Source organism: Heterodontus francisci, chromosome 23, assembly GCF_036365525.1.
Source record: "Heterodontus francisci isolate sHetFra1 chromosome 23, sHetFra1.hap1, whole genome shotgun sequence".
NCBI lineage: Eukaryota > Metazoa > Chordata > Chondrichthyes > Heterodontiformes > Heterodontidae > Heterodontus > Heterodontus francisci.
Window position 1 is genome coordinate 17,301,663 of NC_090393.1, and position 16,760 is coordinate 17,318,422.

General features: G+C 41.1%; 2 protein-coding genes across 9 annotated transcripts in view; one reads left to right on the plus strand and one right to left on the minus strand.

The window, feature by feature from the left end:
- Window positions 1-16,372, plus strand: part of ankrd13a (ankyrin repeat domain 13A) — a 36,873-nt gene extending 20,501 nt beyond the window's left edge. The window contains exons 7-15 of one of the 2 annotated variants that reach the window (XM_068054767.1): window positions 1,994-2,060; window positions 4,757-4,838; window positions 6,206-6,270; window positions 6,758-6,888; window positions 8,677-8,834; window positions 10,266-10,400; window positions 11,883-12,046; window positions 13,440-13,507; window positions 15,100-16,372. In XM_068054767.1, coding sequence (XP_067910868.1) covers window positions 1,994-2,060; window positions 4,757-4,838; window positions 6,206-6,270; window positions 6,758-6,888; window positions 8,677-8,834; window positions 10,266-10,400; window positions 11,883-12,046; window positions 13,440-13,507; window positions 15,100-15,289 — 1,060 coding nt within the window. In that variant the 3' untranslated portion in view covers window positions 15,290-16,372. The remainder of the gene's footprint in view (window positions 1-1,993; window positions 2,061-4,756; window positions 4,839-6,205; window positions 6,271-6,757; window positions 6,889-8,676; window positions 8,835-10,265; window positions 10,401-11,882; window positions 12,047-13,439; window positions 13,508-15,099) is intronic. The other variant, XM_068054768.1, reaches the window with a different exon arrangement.
- The window catches only part of git2a (G protein-coupled receptor kinase interacting ArfGAP 2a), a 145,808-nt gene that overhangs the window by 120,552 nt on the left and 8,496 nt on the right, over window positions 1-16,760 (minus strand). The window lies entirely within an intron of this gene.

Consider the following 16,760-nt stretch of genomic DNA (forward strand, 5'->3'; position numbering starts at 1 on the left):
GAGTGACTTATGGTTAAGGTAGCTTTTCCTTTTGGGCAACAAAGTTTAATTGCCACTGAGGATGGGTAATAAATGCAGCATTCCCAGTGTCGCCTAAATCTTGGCAGAGGGAATTCAAAGATTGGTTAATGATTAATATTTTTATGGTGGGAGAAGTTTGCAGATTTGAAGCTGCTTATAATATCTCAAATGAAAGCAGCATGAAAAGACTGCTCTCTTTTTGACACCTTGAAGTGGGACAAATGCACAATAGACAAAGAAAGTTGTCACATTTTAATTAGTGTGTAATAAGAAATAGTACCATCTTCTGCAATTTCACAACATAGTTATAAAGACACCTAACAGAAGTTTCATTCATCGTTTTGGCTTTTTATGTATTTTTTAAATAAAATTCACCACCCTGAATGTCAATATTGGATTAAAAAAATAAAAATTAAAGTTTCTCTTGTTAATGTCTTCCATATTTCAGAAAGATTGCATGAACTGTTTGTGGCAAGGTAATCTCTTTGCCAAATGGTTCTTTTATAAATTGTTATTTTTAGAGGGAATAGATTCTGTTTTTTAAATGATATATCAAATGAGAGCTTTTGAACTTTTTCTTGCTCTGTCATGAGTTTTGAATTAAATCTGCTTTCTACATTGCGACCAAGAACACGAAAGGTTCTGCAGTCTGTTTCCATGGAGATCAAAAGATGTATTTTCTCACTGATTTATTTTTTGCTCTGTTTTGTTCTCTCTCTCTCTCTTTCTCCACCCCCCCCCCCCCCCCCCACTTCACCCTCCCTTGCATTTTCTCATTTCCCCTCACACACTCGTTCTCTCTCAAAGACCGTGCAGTTATACGTTTGTGTGACATTAGACAAACATTTAATTTGTGTCACGCTGAAATGCTAAATTGATGAAGAATGGCTCTGGAAATGGGGTACACAGAAGTTCTTATTTTTAGAAATCATGTGCAATCTTCATGTTGAGAAGCTCCACGGTTCCTTGTTTGAAAAATACTGTCTTTTTTTTGATTAGCGTAGAAAGAGAATTAGAGTAGGCTGGATGAAATCAAGCTGAGCTAAAACATGTATTTGGTTTCCTTTTGAGAAATTGTAGTTGCTTTTAAAAAAAAAATAGGAGTTTCCAATCTGTTTTAATTCTCATGACTAACAGGATCGGAGCAAAGGGGAGGTTTGGTGAGTGGAATGATCACATTATAAGTATTTTAATTTCATTTGAAATTGAAAATTGTACAATGTTCCTCCTTTAGTTTCAATGATAGCTCATTTGAAAAGGGTTTTAACTTGAGTGTCATTCCGAGGTGAAGTATGAAATGCCCTTAACAGTTGAAACTGTTGCTTACCAAAAGCAACAGTTTTACATTTTAAATAATAATAAGTCTGAATAGACCCATCATAAGACAGACTAATCTACCTGTGGATATATGTGTAGTTACAGTGAAAATACCAGTGATTCTACTTTAAAGTTTGTGGCTCTTTATCTGCATGTAATTTCTTTTTCTAGCTCTTGAGCTTTGTGAGGTTTGCTACCCTGAACTAGAAGATTGGATGCCACGTGATTTCAAAACATTAAGGGTCCAGGGAGGGGAAAGAGCTGGTGGTATTGTATTTTTGGAACTTGGGATCAATGAGTATGCTATTGGGGTGAGGGTTTATAATGCTGTCCTTTCATCTTTGTGGAGTAGGGTAAGAACCTGGGCAGATGGGATGAAAGTATCATGGGGTTAAAAAAAATGGATTTAGAGGAGTCGTAACCCAGATCCTAGGTTGTGTGAATTAATATGGATAGTAATGGTGACATTCACGCTTTAAGGATCTCACAAATAGTTTTTTTAAAACATGTGACCAGTGATCCAAGTTGTGTCAATCTTAAGCCACATGTGTTTTGCTTTGTTGATATTTGTACCTCTCTAAGATGAATGGGAGGAAGAGTCATTGTATTATGAGGTGAGAAGTGTGAAGTACTTAATCCTTTGCTTGTCCTACAGGAATAAGTCTGGATTCTGGGGCTGGCAGACAGACAAGACTGATATTGTTCAAGCATATGAGGCCAAGGTACAGTAAAACAGGAAGTTTCACTGATACTTATTTAACTGCGTTCTTTTCTGTATTCCTGTCCCAAACACACAGTTGAAAACTCTTGAGGGAGGTATTCTGAGCTACTCCCATTCAGCTCCTAGCAACTCCCTGAGAGAGGTGATCACTTCATAGTAAGGGTGTTAGAGAAACATCCAAGCCTGTTTGTGAAGAAGACACTGAGACTAGGATGCTTTGGTGGAGATTGTTTATTGCTTGCCACAGAGCTTACTTCTCCACTCCTAACAACACCCTGCCAGTGCTGGCTGGCTCTTTATATGTACATTTGAGTACAATTAACTAATCAACACCCAACACCGATGAAGGGTCACTGACCCGAAACGTTAACTCTGCTTCTCTTTCCACAGATGCTGCCAGACCTGCTGAGTGGTTCCAGCATTTCTTGTTTTTATAACACCCAACACCTGTTCACCCCATTACCTTTTCACGACCGAGGCGGGAGGAGTGCACTGTTAATTCAGTCCAACTTCTCCACAGGTCACAACACATCAATAAATTTTCCCATTTACCGAAACAGCCAATTAGATACTCTATTTGTCCCCAGAACCATCCAGGTTTCTTTAATAAACAACAAAATAATCAGTTTATTATAAACCAAGTCTTAACCAACAATGAAGTAAATATATACGCAAATTGAAATATTAAAGCCCCTTATTTTTTTCCCTAGCCCTCATGCACATGCACGTACATCCAAAAACAGGTCAACTGGAAAAAATTTATTTTATATAGCTGTACAAAGAAATAGAAGGAATAAAAATAACTTAGACTGCATAGAAGATATCGAAGTCCTTTGTTTTGGCAAGGTGTCTTAAAGTCGAATAGGTGGCTGCCACTAGGAATCTTTCCAGGTGAAGTTGACGAACAGTCTGTTTGGGTAGGCGTTCAAAGAAATTCAACGACAGAAGGCTTCACATAAGTCTTCTATCAGGTGTGCAGCAACAAAGGTTTCAGTTGTCACACATTCAATGCAAAGTTCTTTTAAAGATGTAAGGTTTCTGCAAACATTCAAGAGTTCTGCAAAATATAGGAAGCAATAGTGCAACTTCATATAGGCTTTTGCTTTTCAAGAGCAGGGATTCTTCAAAGAGAGGTGACAGTGGTCAGGATTTTCTTCTGATCTCCAGCTGCCTCTTTTAGTCCCAAAACCTAGTGGCTTTAACAGTTCAAAATGAAACTAAACTTTTTCCAGGCAAGTCCCATGATCATCATAAATTTTCTCTCGTCACAACACAACCCCCTGCTATGTTTACTTGAAATCACATTTTTCCAGTACTTGTTTACTGGTCAACCTTTTAGTTGAACTTCCTTTTTTTAAAAAAAACACCCAAAGTTCAGCCTCTTCAGTTTTAAAATATAGGGCTGAATTTTACCAGCCCCCTGACGCAGGGATCATGGCAGGAGGGCCTGGAAAATACTTCCGGGAGAGGCCCGCCACAGGCCTCGATGCCGGGAAGGCTCGTCCCACTTTACCAGCAGCAGTGAGACTTTGGGCAGCGGAGCCTTCATTTAAATATTTAAATAAATTTTAATCAATGCATAGGCACTAACCTTGTCCTGACAGCCGTACCACACCAATATTCCGGCCAATGGCCGGAACTCCTGCACCTTCGGAGATCCGAGCCGTGACATTGGTGGGGAGGAGGGAGGAGTGAATTTTTCAGGGAGGGAGGGAGTGGCAAAAACGAACGCAATTGGTTGAGGGGATGGTGGGAAGGGGTTGAAGGTTAAAGGAAAGAAAGTTCGGGGGGGAGGGGGAAGTCATGATCGAAAATTTACCTTTTTTTGGGGGGACAGAACAAATAATAAAATGATTATTCATGGGGGGGGGGGTGGGAGAGGGGATTGGTAGTGTCAATAAAATGTTATTTTAACTTTTTGACAAACCTATCACGTTAAACATTTAATTGGCCCTGAAGGGCTTGAAACCCTTTAAAAATGGCGCTGGAGTCTATGTGGCGTCGCTGGGCACCATTGTCGGGGAAAGAGCGCCTGCCCGCACTACATCATCAGGGGTGGGCGGTTAGCCCCCTCCATGTTAATGCACTACCGCACGAAATATCGCGGCGGCTCCATGGCACACACTTTTTGAAGCTTGCCATCGTTCTAATTCAGCCCGTTGATTCCAGATGAATCAGTGTCCGCAATCCAACTATGATTTCTTAAAACATACTTTACACAGAAAAACAGAAGCACTTAAGTAACAACTTTCAACTATTTAACATCCATTAACAGAACTTATTAGACACTAACAGGAGATACAATTCCTGTCCCATGGTCACCAGGAGAAAGAGAAAATAACAACTGCCTATCAAAATCCAGACGAGCTTCCATATCTTCGAACTACATGGTTACTTTTTTGGGGGGTGGGTAGGGTTTGGTGCACGAGGGGAAAGGGATGGAAAATTAGTAAGAGTTTAAGGGAACTGAGTGGTATTGGATAAACCTACTGGCACTTCACCTACAGTGATGTGCTGCACAATCAAATAGACTGTTGGTAGTCAAGGTTTAGTCTTCTGTATGTGGAATAACCATTTCAGTGAAATACTAAAAGGCTTTCACGTTGTGAATCTCCGTATCCAGGAGATAAAAAGGAAGAAATTAGGGGTGAAATTACTGCTTCTATTCACGAGCTCAGTTCAGTTTTTTTTTTGTAGGTTTTCACTATGAACAATGTTAATGTGGTGACCAGGAGCAGAACCGAACACCTGACTGATGCTGAAAAGGCCAAATATAAAGGTACAGAAAGAAACCAACCTAGAAACATGAAATCTAAAATTTAAGGAAGACCAGTTGGCCCACGCAGCCTGATTCTTTAACCTTGTGTAATTTGCACGCGTGAATCTTTCTTCCCGCCCCGCAACAACACCTTGTTTAATCTCCTGAGGGTGGTCTGTGAATTTGGGTAAAATTTAAGAGGTAAAAGCTTTTTTCAATTTCTCCCCAAATGTAGTGGGAGCAGAAATCCCAGGATATAGCTGTAACATTACAATCTACATGATTTAACTCCAATCAGTTGTACACCATAACTGATATTCTTGTATTTGAGAGGGAACAGAGCTATACTGTTTTACAGAGACAAGCAAGACCCATTATGTAGAGCACATCTGGAATAAGTAGCAATGAGATGATGCCAAACTTGAATCTCAAAGCCTGTGAATTGTTGGAGGAAGAGAAAACTGAGAAAAGAGTTCCAAAAATTATTGAAGTTCTGTTGCCCTCTTATCAAGTGTTCAGGCCATCTTCACCACTTGTTTGGTTTAGAGTAAACCAGCAGTGATTACCAGTAACTGTCAGCCTTGACTCAGTGGTAGCGTGCTCACCTCCGAGTTGGAAGGTTGTGGGTTCAAGCCCCACTCCAGCAGTTTGAGCAGGAAAGCTGGGCTGGCACTTTAGCACTGAGAGCACTGCTGCTTTTCGGATGAGAGGTTACACAGAGGCTCCATTTACCTCTTGGGTGGGCATAAAAGATCTCACAGCACTATTCAAAGTGTCCTGGCCAACACTTATCCTTTAGTCTGGTCATATGTTTCATTGTTGTTTGTGGGATCTTGTTTGGAAATTGGCTGCTGTATTTTCTGCATTGCAACAGTGGCTACACTTCAAAAGGAACTTTATTAGGTTGTAAAGCACTTTGGGAGATCCTGAGGTCATGAAAGGCACTATATAAATGCAAGAGTAGCTTTACCAAGAAGAACAACTGAATTTTTATGTGAGTTTACAACTTTTTTTTTTGAAGAATATAGATAAGCACTTCAGCCTTGGTCTTTTCATACAAGTTGCATCTGATTATTCCCCATTTATATCTGCCTGCAGTAATTCAGTAATCAATCGTCCATCAAACATCAAAGCTTTCAGAAAAAGCTTTTGCTCTGGCTACATGCCAAGCATTGAGAACTGTCTGATTCCTAGACCATGAGAAGGTATTATGATTTGCAGTTTTAAAACACAAGTTACATTTGGAGCAAAGCTCTCACTACTTGTGCTTTAATCCCAATTTCAGAAGATCAATCTGAACACTGAGCAGCTTCCTTTATTTTAATGTTAGATCGTCAAAAACATGGCCCAATTTTTCTAACTTCACTGTGTCTTTGTTTATTTTACAGATGATAAAAATCTACTTGAATCTCTGATGGGAAAAGTAGAGGAGCACATCAGTCCACAGAATGGAGTAAGTGCCAGAGAAACATTTCTAGGCAGGCTTTCATGCGTTTATTTTCCATTTCTAGATTGCTAGGAACCAACGTGATACCAAAGAGATACGGTTTATCCCCCCACCTAACCAACCCCCACCCCGTCCCACACCATCCTCTGGCCTAAGAAAGAGAGCCACTAATTGGTCTTGAGGCAACTGATGGACATGATTTTGAGACTTAGATGGGTGATAGATTTCAGGAATTCCAATGAACAAGTCTCTATAAAAATTTTGACTGCATTGTCTCCATTCTCCTGATGACAGCATCGCCACGTATAATACCCCAGTGAATGGGGATTCCACCAGTTTGATTGCATGACCAATCAAAGTTCAGGGTAGAAGTGTCCAGTCATATAGTCATATCTCCTGATTTGCATACACATTCCGTGTTGTTGTAGCTGATGTGTTTGAATGCTTGCTTGTGAGGTGCAGTCTTATGTAATGTCTTTGTTGTTTTTTGCAGCACCTTGTCACAGAAACTGCAACTATTAACAATCCGACGTCCATCACGCCAGAAGAATATTTCAACCCAGAGTTTGACCTTGGAGAACGGGATATTGGTCGACCCATGGAGCTCTGTATCAAAACACGCAAGTAGGATCCTTGGCAACAGCCAAGAATAGTATTGGAGAAAATGTATTGAGCAGTTGCAAAGTGGTAGAACATCCAATTCATGCCCATAATGTTTCAGCACCTCTCTCAAAAGCCAAACTGAAGGCTGGAGATGAGGGTGAAAATTAGAGTGCAAGGCAGCCTCCATCATTGGTTAAATAGCAGGAGCTAGGGAGTCGGCGGAGTGGAATAGGTGAGGGGTTTGAAGAGCGCCCAAAGAAGTGAAGAAAATAAAATTTGTCAATGGGGAAGGAATGGTCAAGTGCTTTAAAAGAGGGTAACTTACAAGCACAAGACATGGTCATGTAAATGATGTTGAAACACATCAACTTGTCACCTTCAGCTAACATTGAGAGAAATTGGCCCAAGGCCCACACCACCCCAGCCCCATTTTAAAAGAACTGTTTGCCAAACTCTTTCTCTTTAGGCCACTGCTTCTGACAGGGGCCTGTCTAGTCTGTGCATTTTTCTGAGTTACTAGTCTCGGACCCAGGTGAGGCACAGAGTAAATGACTGGCCCTGATTTGAAAGTCACTGACCAGTTTCACTATTATCACATGGTGTGTTCTTTTTCCCCAGACTTTCGTTCTTCCTACTTTTTTTTTTTGTTGCTTTATTTCCTCTATTTCAAGTCAATTTGTTTTCAGAAATATCTGCACTTGCAATTCCTGGTCTGTCAAGACTGCTGTGGAAGATTTGTGCAGGTCTACTTGTCCCTCAAGTCCCCATAAAAACTAAGTGGGTCCCAAGTTTAATCCATGGTCTCGGCGCACTGCAGATGCATTCAAAATGTACAATAGCTTGAAAGTATATATGTGAATGCACATTGTTCAGAGATGCTCTTCCTGTTTCTCTTTCTCCCGGTTCATGTAACCAATCTTCCCTCATTCACCACTGATTGCCACTCCCAGGTCCTACCTAAAGCACCACACTGTAGATTGAAGTTCTTCTTGCAAAACTAAATTAGGAACACTTCTATCCTTCTAGGAATCTAGTTACTTCACCACAAATTTCACCCTCTTCCTGGCCACTATCTCAGGTTGAAACAGACTGTTTTCAAACTTGGAGTCTTATTTGATCGTGAGCTGAGCTTCCCACCCCATCTCTGCTTCATCACAAAGACTACCTACTTCCACCTCTGTAACATTGCCATATTTGCCCCTGCCTCAACTCATCAACTACTGAAACACTCACCCATGTTTTCTTTACCTCCAGATTTAACTATTCAAAAGTTCTCTTAGCTGGCTTCCCAACTTCCAACCTGCATAAACTGAAGCTCACCCACCACTCACTGTGCCCACTCACCTACATTGGCTCCCAGTCTGCCAACACCTTAATATTAAAATTCTCAGCTTCTCAGCCTTGTGTTCAAATCCCTCCATAGCCCCCCCCCACCCCCCAACTCCCACCCCATCTGTGAAACCTCCTCCGATTCTACAACCCTCCAAGAACTCTGCAATCCTTCTGCACCTCTTGTGCATCCAGAGCTCCCTTTGCTACCCCATTGGTGGCTGTGACATCTATGCCCTGAGCTCTGGAATTTTTTCCTTAAATCTCTTTGCTTTTCTACCTCCTCCTTTTTAAGACATTCCTTTTACTCACTCTTCATAATAACTTTCTTTGGCTTCATTTTAACCTTTGTCTAATTGCACTCCTGTGATGCTTTTTTACATTTCCTACATTAATGGCACGATATAAGCTATTCATTTGGGTGAAATCCAGGACTTTTCACACTATTCAGTGCATTTTATTTCTCTCCTGTCTAAGCAGATTTAGAGCAACACTGTGGCTCTGTGAGGAATACCCACTGTCCTTTGTGGAGCAGGTGATTCCAATCATAGATCTCATGGCGAGGAGCAGCCTACACTTTGCAAAACTCAGGGACTTTATCACATTGCAATTGCCGCCAGGATTTCCTGTCAAAATAGGTAAAATTCAAATTCCTACATCTTTTTGTTCTTTTCTACCCAGTAACCACTGCTGTATGTGTGTGTGTGTGTGTGTGTGTGTTAACATTTGGTGAGGACAGAATCAGATTTTCCTCCATGGTCAAATGCACTTCAAGTATTTGCTGTATAGGGTCAGATATAAATCATTGCCTACTTGGGTCAAGTAATGGAAGCTCTGGCAACTGGAGCTGAATCTCACCGAGTCAGCACTGTCAGAAAAGGAGAAAATATTGTGGGGCCCGGGTGTTGGCGGGGGGTGGGAGAGAGAAGAAAGAAAGACTTGCATTTATATTGTGCTTTTCACGAACACCGGACGTCTCAAAGTGCTTTACAGGCAATGAAGTACTTTTGAAGTGTAGTCATTGTTGTAATGTAGGAAATGCGGCAGCCAATTTGCACGCAGCAAGCTCCCACAAACATGAATGTGATAATGATCAGATCTATTTTTTTTTGGTGTGATGGTGATTGAGGGATAAATGTTGGTCAGGACACCTAGGATAACTCGCCTGCTCCTTTTCGAATAGTGCCTTGGGATCTTTTACATCCATCCAAGCAGGCAGATGGGACCTCAGTTGAACATCTCATCCGAAAGATGGTGCTTCCAACTGTGCAGTACTCCCTCAGTACTGCAGTGGAGTGTCAGCCTTGATCTTGGCACTCGAGCCCTGGAGTGGGAATTGAACCCAGAACCTTGTGACTCAAAGGCAAGAGTGCTATCCTCTGAGATGGGATGGTGGGTGGGGGAAGTCAACTGGCTGTCAGCCTTGCCTTGTGAAAGCACTCTCGCCTCTGAGTCAGAAGGCCATGCATTTAAGTCCCACTCCAGACACCTGACACACAATCTAGATTGACACTTCAGTGCGGTAGCAAGGGAGTGCTGCACTGTCTGAGGTTACATCTTTCAGGTGAGGTATTCAACCATGGCCTGGTTTGCCCTCTCAGCTGGACGTAAAAGATCCCATTGCATTGTTCAGTGAAGAGCAGGGAATTTTCCTGGTGTCCAGCCCAACTTTCATCTTAGAACTAACCTAAAAATATGACCTGTTAATTTATTTCATTGTTATTGGGGGGCTCTTGTGCGCATTGGCTGCTGTATTTGCTACATTACAGCACTGACTACACATCAAAAACGTAACTAATTATAAACAGTTTGGGACATCCTGTGGTTATGGAAACACTGTATAAATGCAAGTTCTTTCTTTCCTTCTGGGTATATGTCAGCCCCTAAGCTCCTATAGTTGTTTGCAGGGCCAGCAAAGGTTGAGTTGACATCAGTAGCATTGTAAGCTCATAAAAGGGATGTTGAACAGTTCTGCTTTAGCTGAGAGACACTATCTGCCTCTCGGCAAGGTAATGTTGGTGTTTGGTTTCAACTGTTTATTCAAAATTATCCCATCTTATCTGTCCCAGAAATCCCACTCTTCTACGTACTGAATGCACGAATTACATTTGGAAATGTGAATGCATGCAGTACCGTCAAGGCACCAACACCACAAGCACACCAGGGATCACAGAGCAACTTAGCAGTGCCAACGTCTAATGGAGGTTTGTATACTGTGTACATTGCCCTGCTAAACAACTACTATGTTTAAAATTTCCCAATCTGGCTCTTGATGTGTAATGTTTTGGATCATTTGAAATTCCTTTTTTGCTTGGGGATTATGAAAATATGCATATTTATCCCTAAAGATCATCACAAATGTTAACCTGAAATGGGAAACTAATTCCATGCAAAGCACTTGTACTGACAGTTAAACCTGCCTGTGTGGTTAGGGTTAAAACATACATTGGGAAGAAGGAATGTCTATGGGGATAAAGGAGTGCATCTGAAAAATTTGTTTAGAAGCAGGATTAATTGTTTTCTGGGAAGATTATACTGAGGGAGTTGGACTTTGTTGTTGGTGACAGCACTCGAGAGTCCTGATCATGAAATTCCCTCTGATTCCTAGCATTTAACTGCAGTTAAAAATCATGGGCTAGGAGAGGCTCATCACTGGAATTTCAGCCAAGTAATGGTGAGAAATGCCATCCTGCACAGGAACTGCTGCTTCGGTTTCCCATTTGTTTTTTCTTTCCGTGCTCTGTGTGCATCTGCCGATTGTTTCTTACTTGCTTACTCTTGCTCTGTGTATGACTGTGTGTCTCTCTTTTTCTCTCTCTCTTGCAGATGAGCTCTCTGTTTATTTTTCTCTTCCCATTCTTCTTCCCCTCTCCCTTTCTCTCTCGTTCAGGCTCCCTCTTTGTATTTCTTGGACATTTGCTGTCTGTCTTTGTCCTCTGTTTTTTTCCTTTTTCTCGCTCTTCTCTCCATCTCTAGCTTTCCTCTTGTTTTTTTATCATTCCCTTTCTTTTTCTGTCTTGTGCTCTCATGCCATCCTTGCAGATCCAGTATTTTGGTGAATCTTGTGCTCAAGGTGAGGGATGTTGGAGCTGGAGAATGGAACATATTCCATTTCAGGAACTCTCTGTCTGCCTCGAGCATTCCCAGGTCAGGTGCAGCAAGGTAAGAGCACCCACTACTGCACCAACATGATAACACATTTCCAGACACTAGTTGCGGTGGCCTGTCTGTATGAGATTGTCAATTACTGCGATACTAGGCACAGACGCTTATGTGCTGCAGGCCAAATCCCACTAGAAATGGATTGAGACTGCTGAAAACATTACAAATAGGGAGAGAGTTAGTTTCATGCTAATGTAACGAATTTAGCCATACTGCTCAGCAAAGGTTAAATAGCTCCATAAAGTGTAGTCCGTCTAGAACGGTTTCACACAGTAAGTTTAGGCAAATAATCTCCAATTTTACAAAACTAGTTGTAAAGTTATGGAGCACTTTCACTGTCGTCGAACAACATAGGTAGGCCGGCCTGCATTAGTATGAAATTCTCAACCTGTTAAAGGAGCACCGTGTGATTGTTAGTGTATTAGGCTATGTGCAATGTTGCCTCTACAGTTTTTACCTCATAAACTTAATGTGCCAAGTTGCAGCTTATGGAGTTAATCTGTACAATTTTCTACTCTCTTCAGACTCAACCTTTAAAGTGGACCCATCTGTTTTCACCATACCAGAAAATTACCACATCCGTGGCAGCGGCAGGAACATGGTGCTTGGAGGTGAAGATGAGAATGATCAACTGATTCAGTTTGCGATCCAGCAGAGTCTGCTGGATTCCCGTCCTGATGGCAGTGAAGTGAGTGTGAAATCAAGGAGGAAATTGTGCCTCGACATATAATGGGATACTGCCTTTCTTTCCTTAGGTTATGGTTCCATGGGTAAATAATAGCAGCCACCCAAGTATCAGCTCTTTGTATGTGAGGCTGGACAGCTTTGTAACTGTGGAATCCATCAGAGCTGAGCCTCAACTAATGTCCACACACACAACAATTTCCAGTAAGGATCCTGGAGAACAATCAGAAGTGAGGCTCTGGATTTTTATTTTCATCATCTTGAGTTAGAGCAGAAAGTCCCACTGTATCCAGCCTGAGATAAGCATGGTTGTGGCATCAAACCTGGCCCAGAGCTCAGCCGTTTTATGATACTTTAAAAGAAAGCTTCAGACAAGTTCTACTTGCACTGCAGTTGACATCAAACCCAAGCAGTTTAAAACTACCTTCCAAAAAGTCTTGCACCGTTTGCCAAAATGCAAAGTCTGTTGCATTCATTTCCTGCCTTTCGGGGCCTTGGGATATCTAAAGAGCTTTAGTACCAATGGATTGCCTTTGAAGTGCATTCAGAGTTAGACAAAGGCAGCACCGGAAAATCCAATAAATGGAAATTGAATGAAATAAATGAGCAGATAATGTGTTTTAGTGGTGTTGATTGGAGGAAGAATATTTTCCAGGCCACCATGAACCTCCTGCTCTTCATTTCAGTACTGCCAAGGGATCTCTGCCATCCACCTGAACAAATAGATAGGGATCAAATAGTCGTTTGGTAGTACGGAACTTGAGTATTGCTGGAAATAGAGACATGTTGTCAAAGTTTTTCGTCTTGCACGCAGCAGGACAATCCGCAAGAATACCAATATAAGGGAAAACAACAACGTTATACTGTATTAGAAGAGAGTGCTGATTGATTGGTAGAGGCATTGCCATGGAGAATGCAAAGTTTACTGTGACTAAGTCTGCATTCTCCATGGCAACACCTCTGCCAATCAGAGTTCAATTGCCAACCAATCAGCACTCTTCTCATACTGTATAAAGTTGTTGTTTTCCCTTACATTAGTATTCTTGTGGATTGTCCTGATGATCGTAAGACAAAAAGCTTTAACAACATGTTTCTATTTTCAGATGGGCATCAATTTAACAAATGATCTTCAATACTGCACAAATTATCAGTCGCGCTTATGTGTAAAAGTTTGCATTTGGGCTCTAACCCACAGCCTTCCGACTCAGATGAGATGCTACAAAATTGAGTCAAGTTAACACTTCAACACAAAAACTGCAATATAATTGTCCCATAAGATGTGGCACAGTTTTACATTCTCCAACACTGACATCCTGATAAAATTCACTAGATAAATGTAAATAACTTTATGCAGTTGGGAGCAATTAAAAGTGACACTGAGTGCTCTTGTGTTTTAGGGTGCATGGGAGATGCCTCCCAGCAGGACTTCACAGTTAGAGCAGAACTTGAACCAAGATAGTGAAAGGTAAGGGAATATTAATCTTCAAAAATGTATTTCCCTTTTAAGAAAAATATTTTCTTTCTCTTCTTCCCCATTCATGGCTGGTACTAAAATCAGTAAAGAGCAGAAAGTGAGCTAGGATTATTTTTACCCTTTCCTGTGGAGAAGTACCTGAGATTAAGTCTGAAATTTACAAAGAGACAGAGGAAAAGATTGCTGCCAGGTCTGGGCACAGCATATTGATGTTCCAGAATACTGTGCTGGTGGACAGTTCAAAACATGTGTCGCACTACTTCAGATTTAAGTCCAGATAGTTATTACTGACAGTCTAGTGTTATGACCGAGGAGGGAGGAGTGCACTGCACTGTCTTTTCTAGTTCCACTTCTCCACAGGTCACAACATTTTTCCAAATGTTTACCCGGTTACCGGTACAGCCAATCATATACTCTTTTTTTTATCCCAGAATAAAATACACCGACCAAGTTCTTTTAATAAATAACAAAGTTAGCAGTTTATTACAAAACAAGACTTAACCAGTAACGAAGCAAAGCATTAACACACAGATTGAAATATGAAAATTCCCTTTTTAAATTCCCCAATTACACTCACTGGGGAAAAAAATACAGAAATTCTCTCTTACAAAAAAGACCACTTTGGCCAAATATTTGCTAATTTTTGACTAAAGAGATGGAGGAAGTCAGTTGTCCCTTTTTTGGTCTAACGTCCGGGTATTCTGAGACGGGACAATGGGATCGTTTCAGAAGCAGTCTGTTATGGAGAAATCGAGAAATATTATAGTCGTCTTTCCAGGAGAAATGTGCATTCAGGGTTTTTCCGCCAGCACACACTTGAATCGCAGGATTTTTCTCAGCTTCTGAGGAGCTATGCAGCACCAGGGTTTTTAAGCTCTCACACACTGGATTTTTGCAGGATTTCTTCAAAGAGGTAGAGGAGGAGGTGAGCTGGGTGATTTTTTTATGGCAGGAAAAGACCAACTAACTTCAAACAGTTCACACCCCAACTAAACTGAAAACGATGTCTCCAAACCCCAAACAGAGTGTTGACTTCCTGACCTCAATAAACCTTGACATGTGGCTTCTCTAGAACAATTTTTCACTAAAGGTTCTGTTGTTTACTGAGCCAAATCACAGGTGGTTTCCAAACAACATCCAGTGTCCTTTCGGTGAACTTGGTTAAAAAAAAACATATCCATGGAATCTTTTTAGTTTTAATACATCCTCAAAAAAAATTAGTTTTAAAAAAAGTACTTTTGTAACACTAGCTAACTGGGGCAGGGGTGGGTGAATGCTGTTCATGCTTGGAGTCCACATGCACACACTTTACAGGATAATCACTACATCATGATCAAGACTGGGAACCCTAATAATTTGACAGTGCCCTCCATCTCTAATGCAGGGGCATTGCCGCCAATTGTAGCTTCACTGCTATTACCCTGCAGAGCTGAGCTGTCAACAGAGACTGAGGATTGGAACTGGGATCTTTCTAATTAGTACATTTACCAAGAGATCCAGGGAAAATATTGCTTTAATTGAATTATTCTATGAAATGGTCCTGAAGTGTACCTTTAACCTTTCTGTGGATTCAACTTTTCTAGGGCGATCAATGAAAGCATTATAGCAGGTTCCCGTGGTTCTGACTCCACAGATAGGGATTCCAGCTACAGCACTCAGTTGCAAATTGCCATGGAGCTTTCTGCCAAAGAGCTTGAGGAGCAAGAGGAAAAACAGAGGGAAGAGGAGGCCTTGCTGAAGCGAATATTGGAGCTTTCTCTCCAGGAGAAGTGAAGGCTCCTCGTGGGCCAGTTGAAACGGGTGCACAGCACTTTATTAATCTGTTACAACAGTGAAATTAATCTGTTTTCTTAAAGGATATTTTTCCCATATTTTTGTCATCTGACTGAACACGCAGTACCCTGCCAGTAGATTGTGTTGACCGTTCTTTCCTCCCCTGATCCAGATGGGAAGATAACATTCAGCTCCAGTGGGAATTAGCCTCCCACAGTTGAAGTTTGTCTTAGAAGCCAAAGTATCATCTATTGTCTTGGTTGCAAAACAGATATGTATTACCGTGAGCTTTCTGACGTGATGGTCTTGTTAAGCTCACCTTACAGTCCTGTATAAGACATTGTTGGAAACAGACAGATTGTTCCTGCACTGAAATAAACTTCCCAAACAGCAACCAGCTTTCAACAAAATACATACACACGTGTTGGTAATTCCAATCATATATGCAAACACTTGCACTCATCGTCATACTGAATTGCATATAGACTGCATTAAACTTGAACCCTGCACTGGGGGTGATGCAGGAAAAGCAACATTTATTACCCATCCTCAGTTGCTTGAGAAGATAATGTTGGTAGACCATTTGATCATGGAGAAGGGAGGGCCACATTGCTGTGTCTCATCTTGTGCTCATGTAATCTGTGCACATGTAATTTCCAACAGAGGGTTGCTGAATAGTGATCAGGAGTAGGAACCCTGGCTGATTATTCCACCCGAGTTAAGCTAACAGCACCAGCAAAATATTGGGACTGGCTCAAAAAAACCCAATGGGGAGGATATTGTTGAGTAATCACTAGAGTTTTGGTTGTAGACTAGAACGATGAATGTAGCATTTGGTCTTGCCAGGTTCTTGTTTTGCAGAAGAGAACACTCCCATGTTCCTGTACATAACTGATTCTGGTGTAATATGAAATTATATTTTTCCTCAATGAAATTATCCTAATCATTTCAGATATCATAAATTCATGAAAACGTTTAACTTATATTTTGAAATGAAACTGTACACCGATTGTAGTTTTGCAGAAGTGTACTTTTACCCTTTTCTCAATTATGTAATAATTAAAAGAAACGCACTGAACCAAGGCAAGTTTAATGAATTGTTGGCTTCTTTAACATCAAACAAAAAAAATTCTCGTCCTGAAGCTTGCTTCTTAGGACCATATATATTCTGCATGGTCAGAAACTCTACCTCAGTTTAAATCAGAAATTTGAGTTAGGCAAAGTTGCACATAAGAATACTCACGGATCCCCAATCAGCTAAAACTCCAGTACGTACACATGTATTTGTTAATCTCTAGTTCACTGAAAAAGTAGTAGGCATTCCCCTTGAACCATTGCAGTGCTTGTGGTGCTAGAACTCCTACAAATGGTGTTAGCTAGAGAATTCCAGGATTCTGACCCAGGGAGTGTGAAGGAATGCTGATATATGTCAAAGGCAGGATGGTATGTGACTTGGAGATGTTCCCACAGT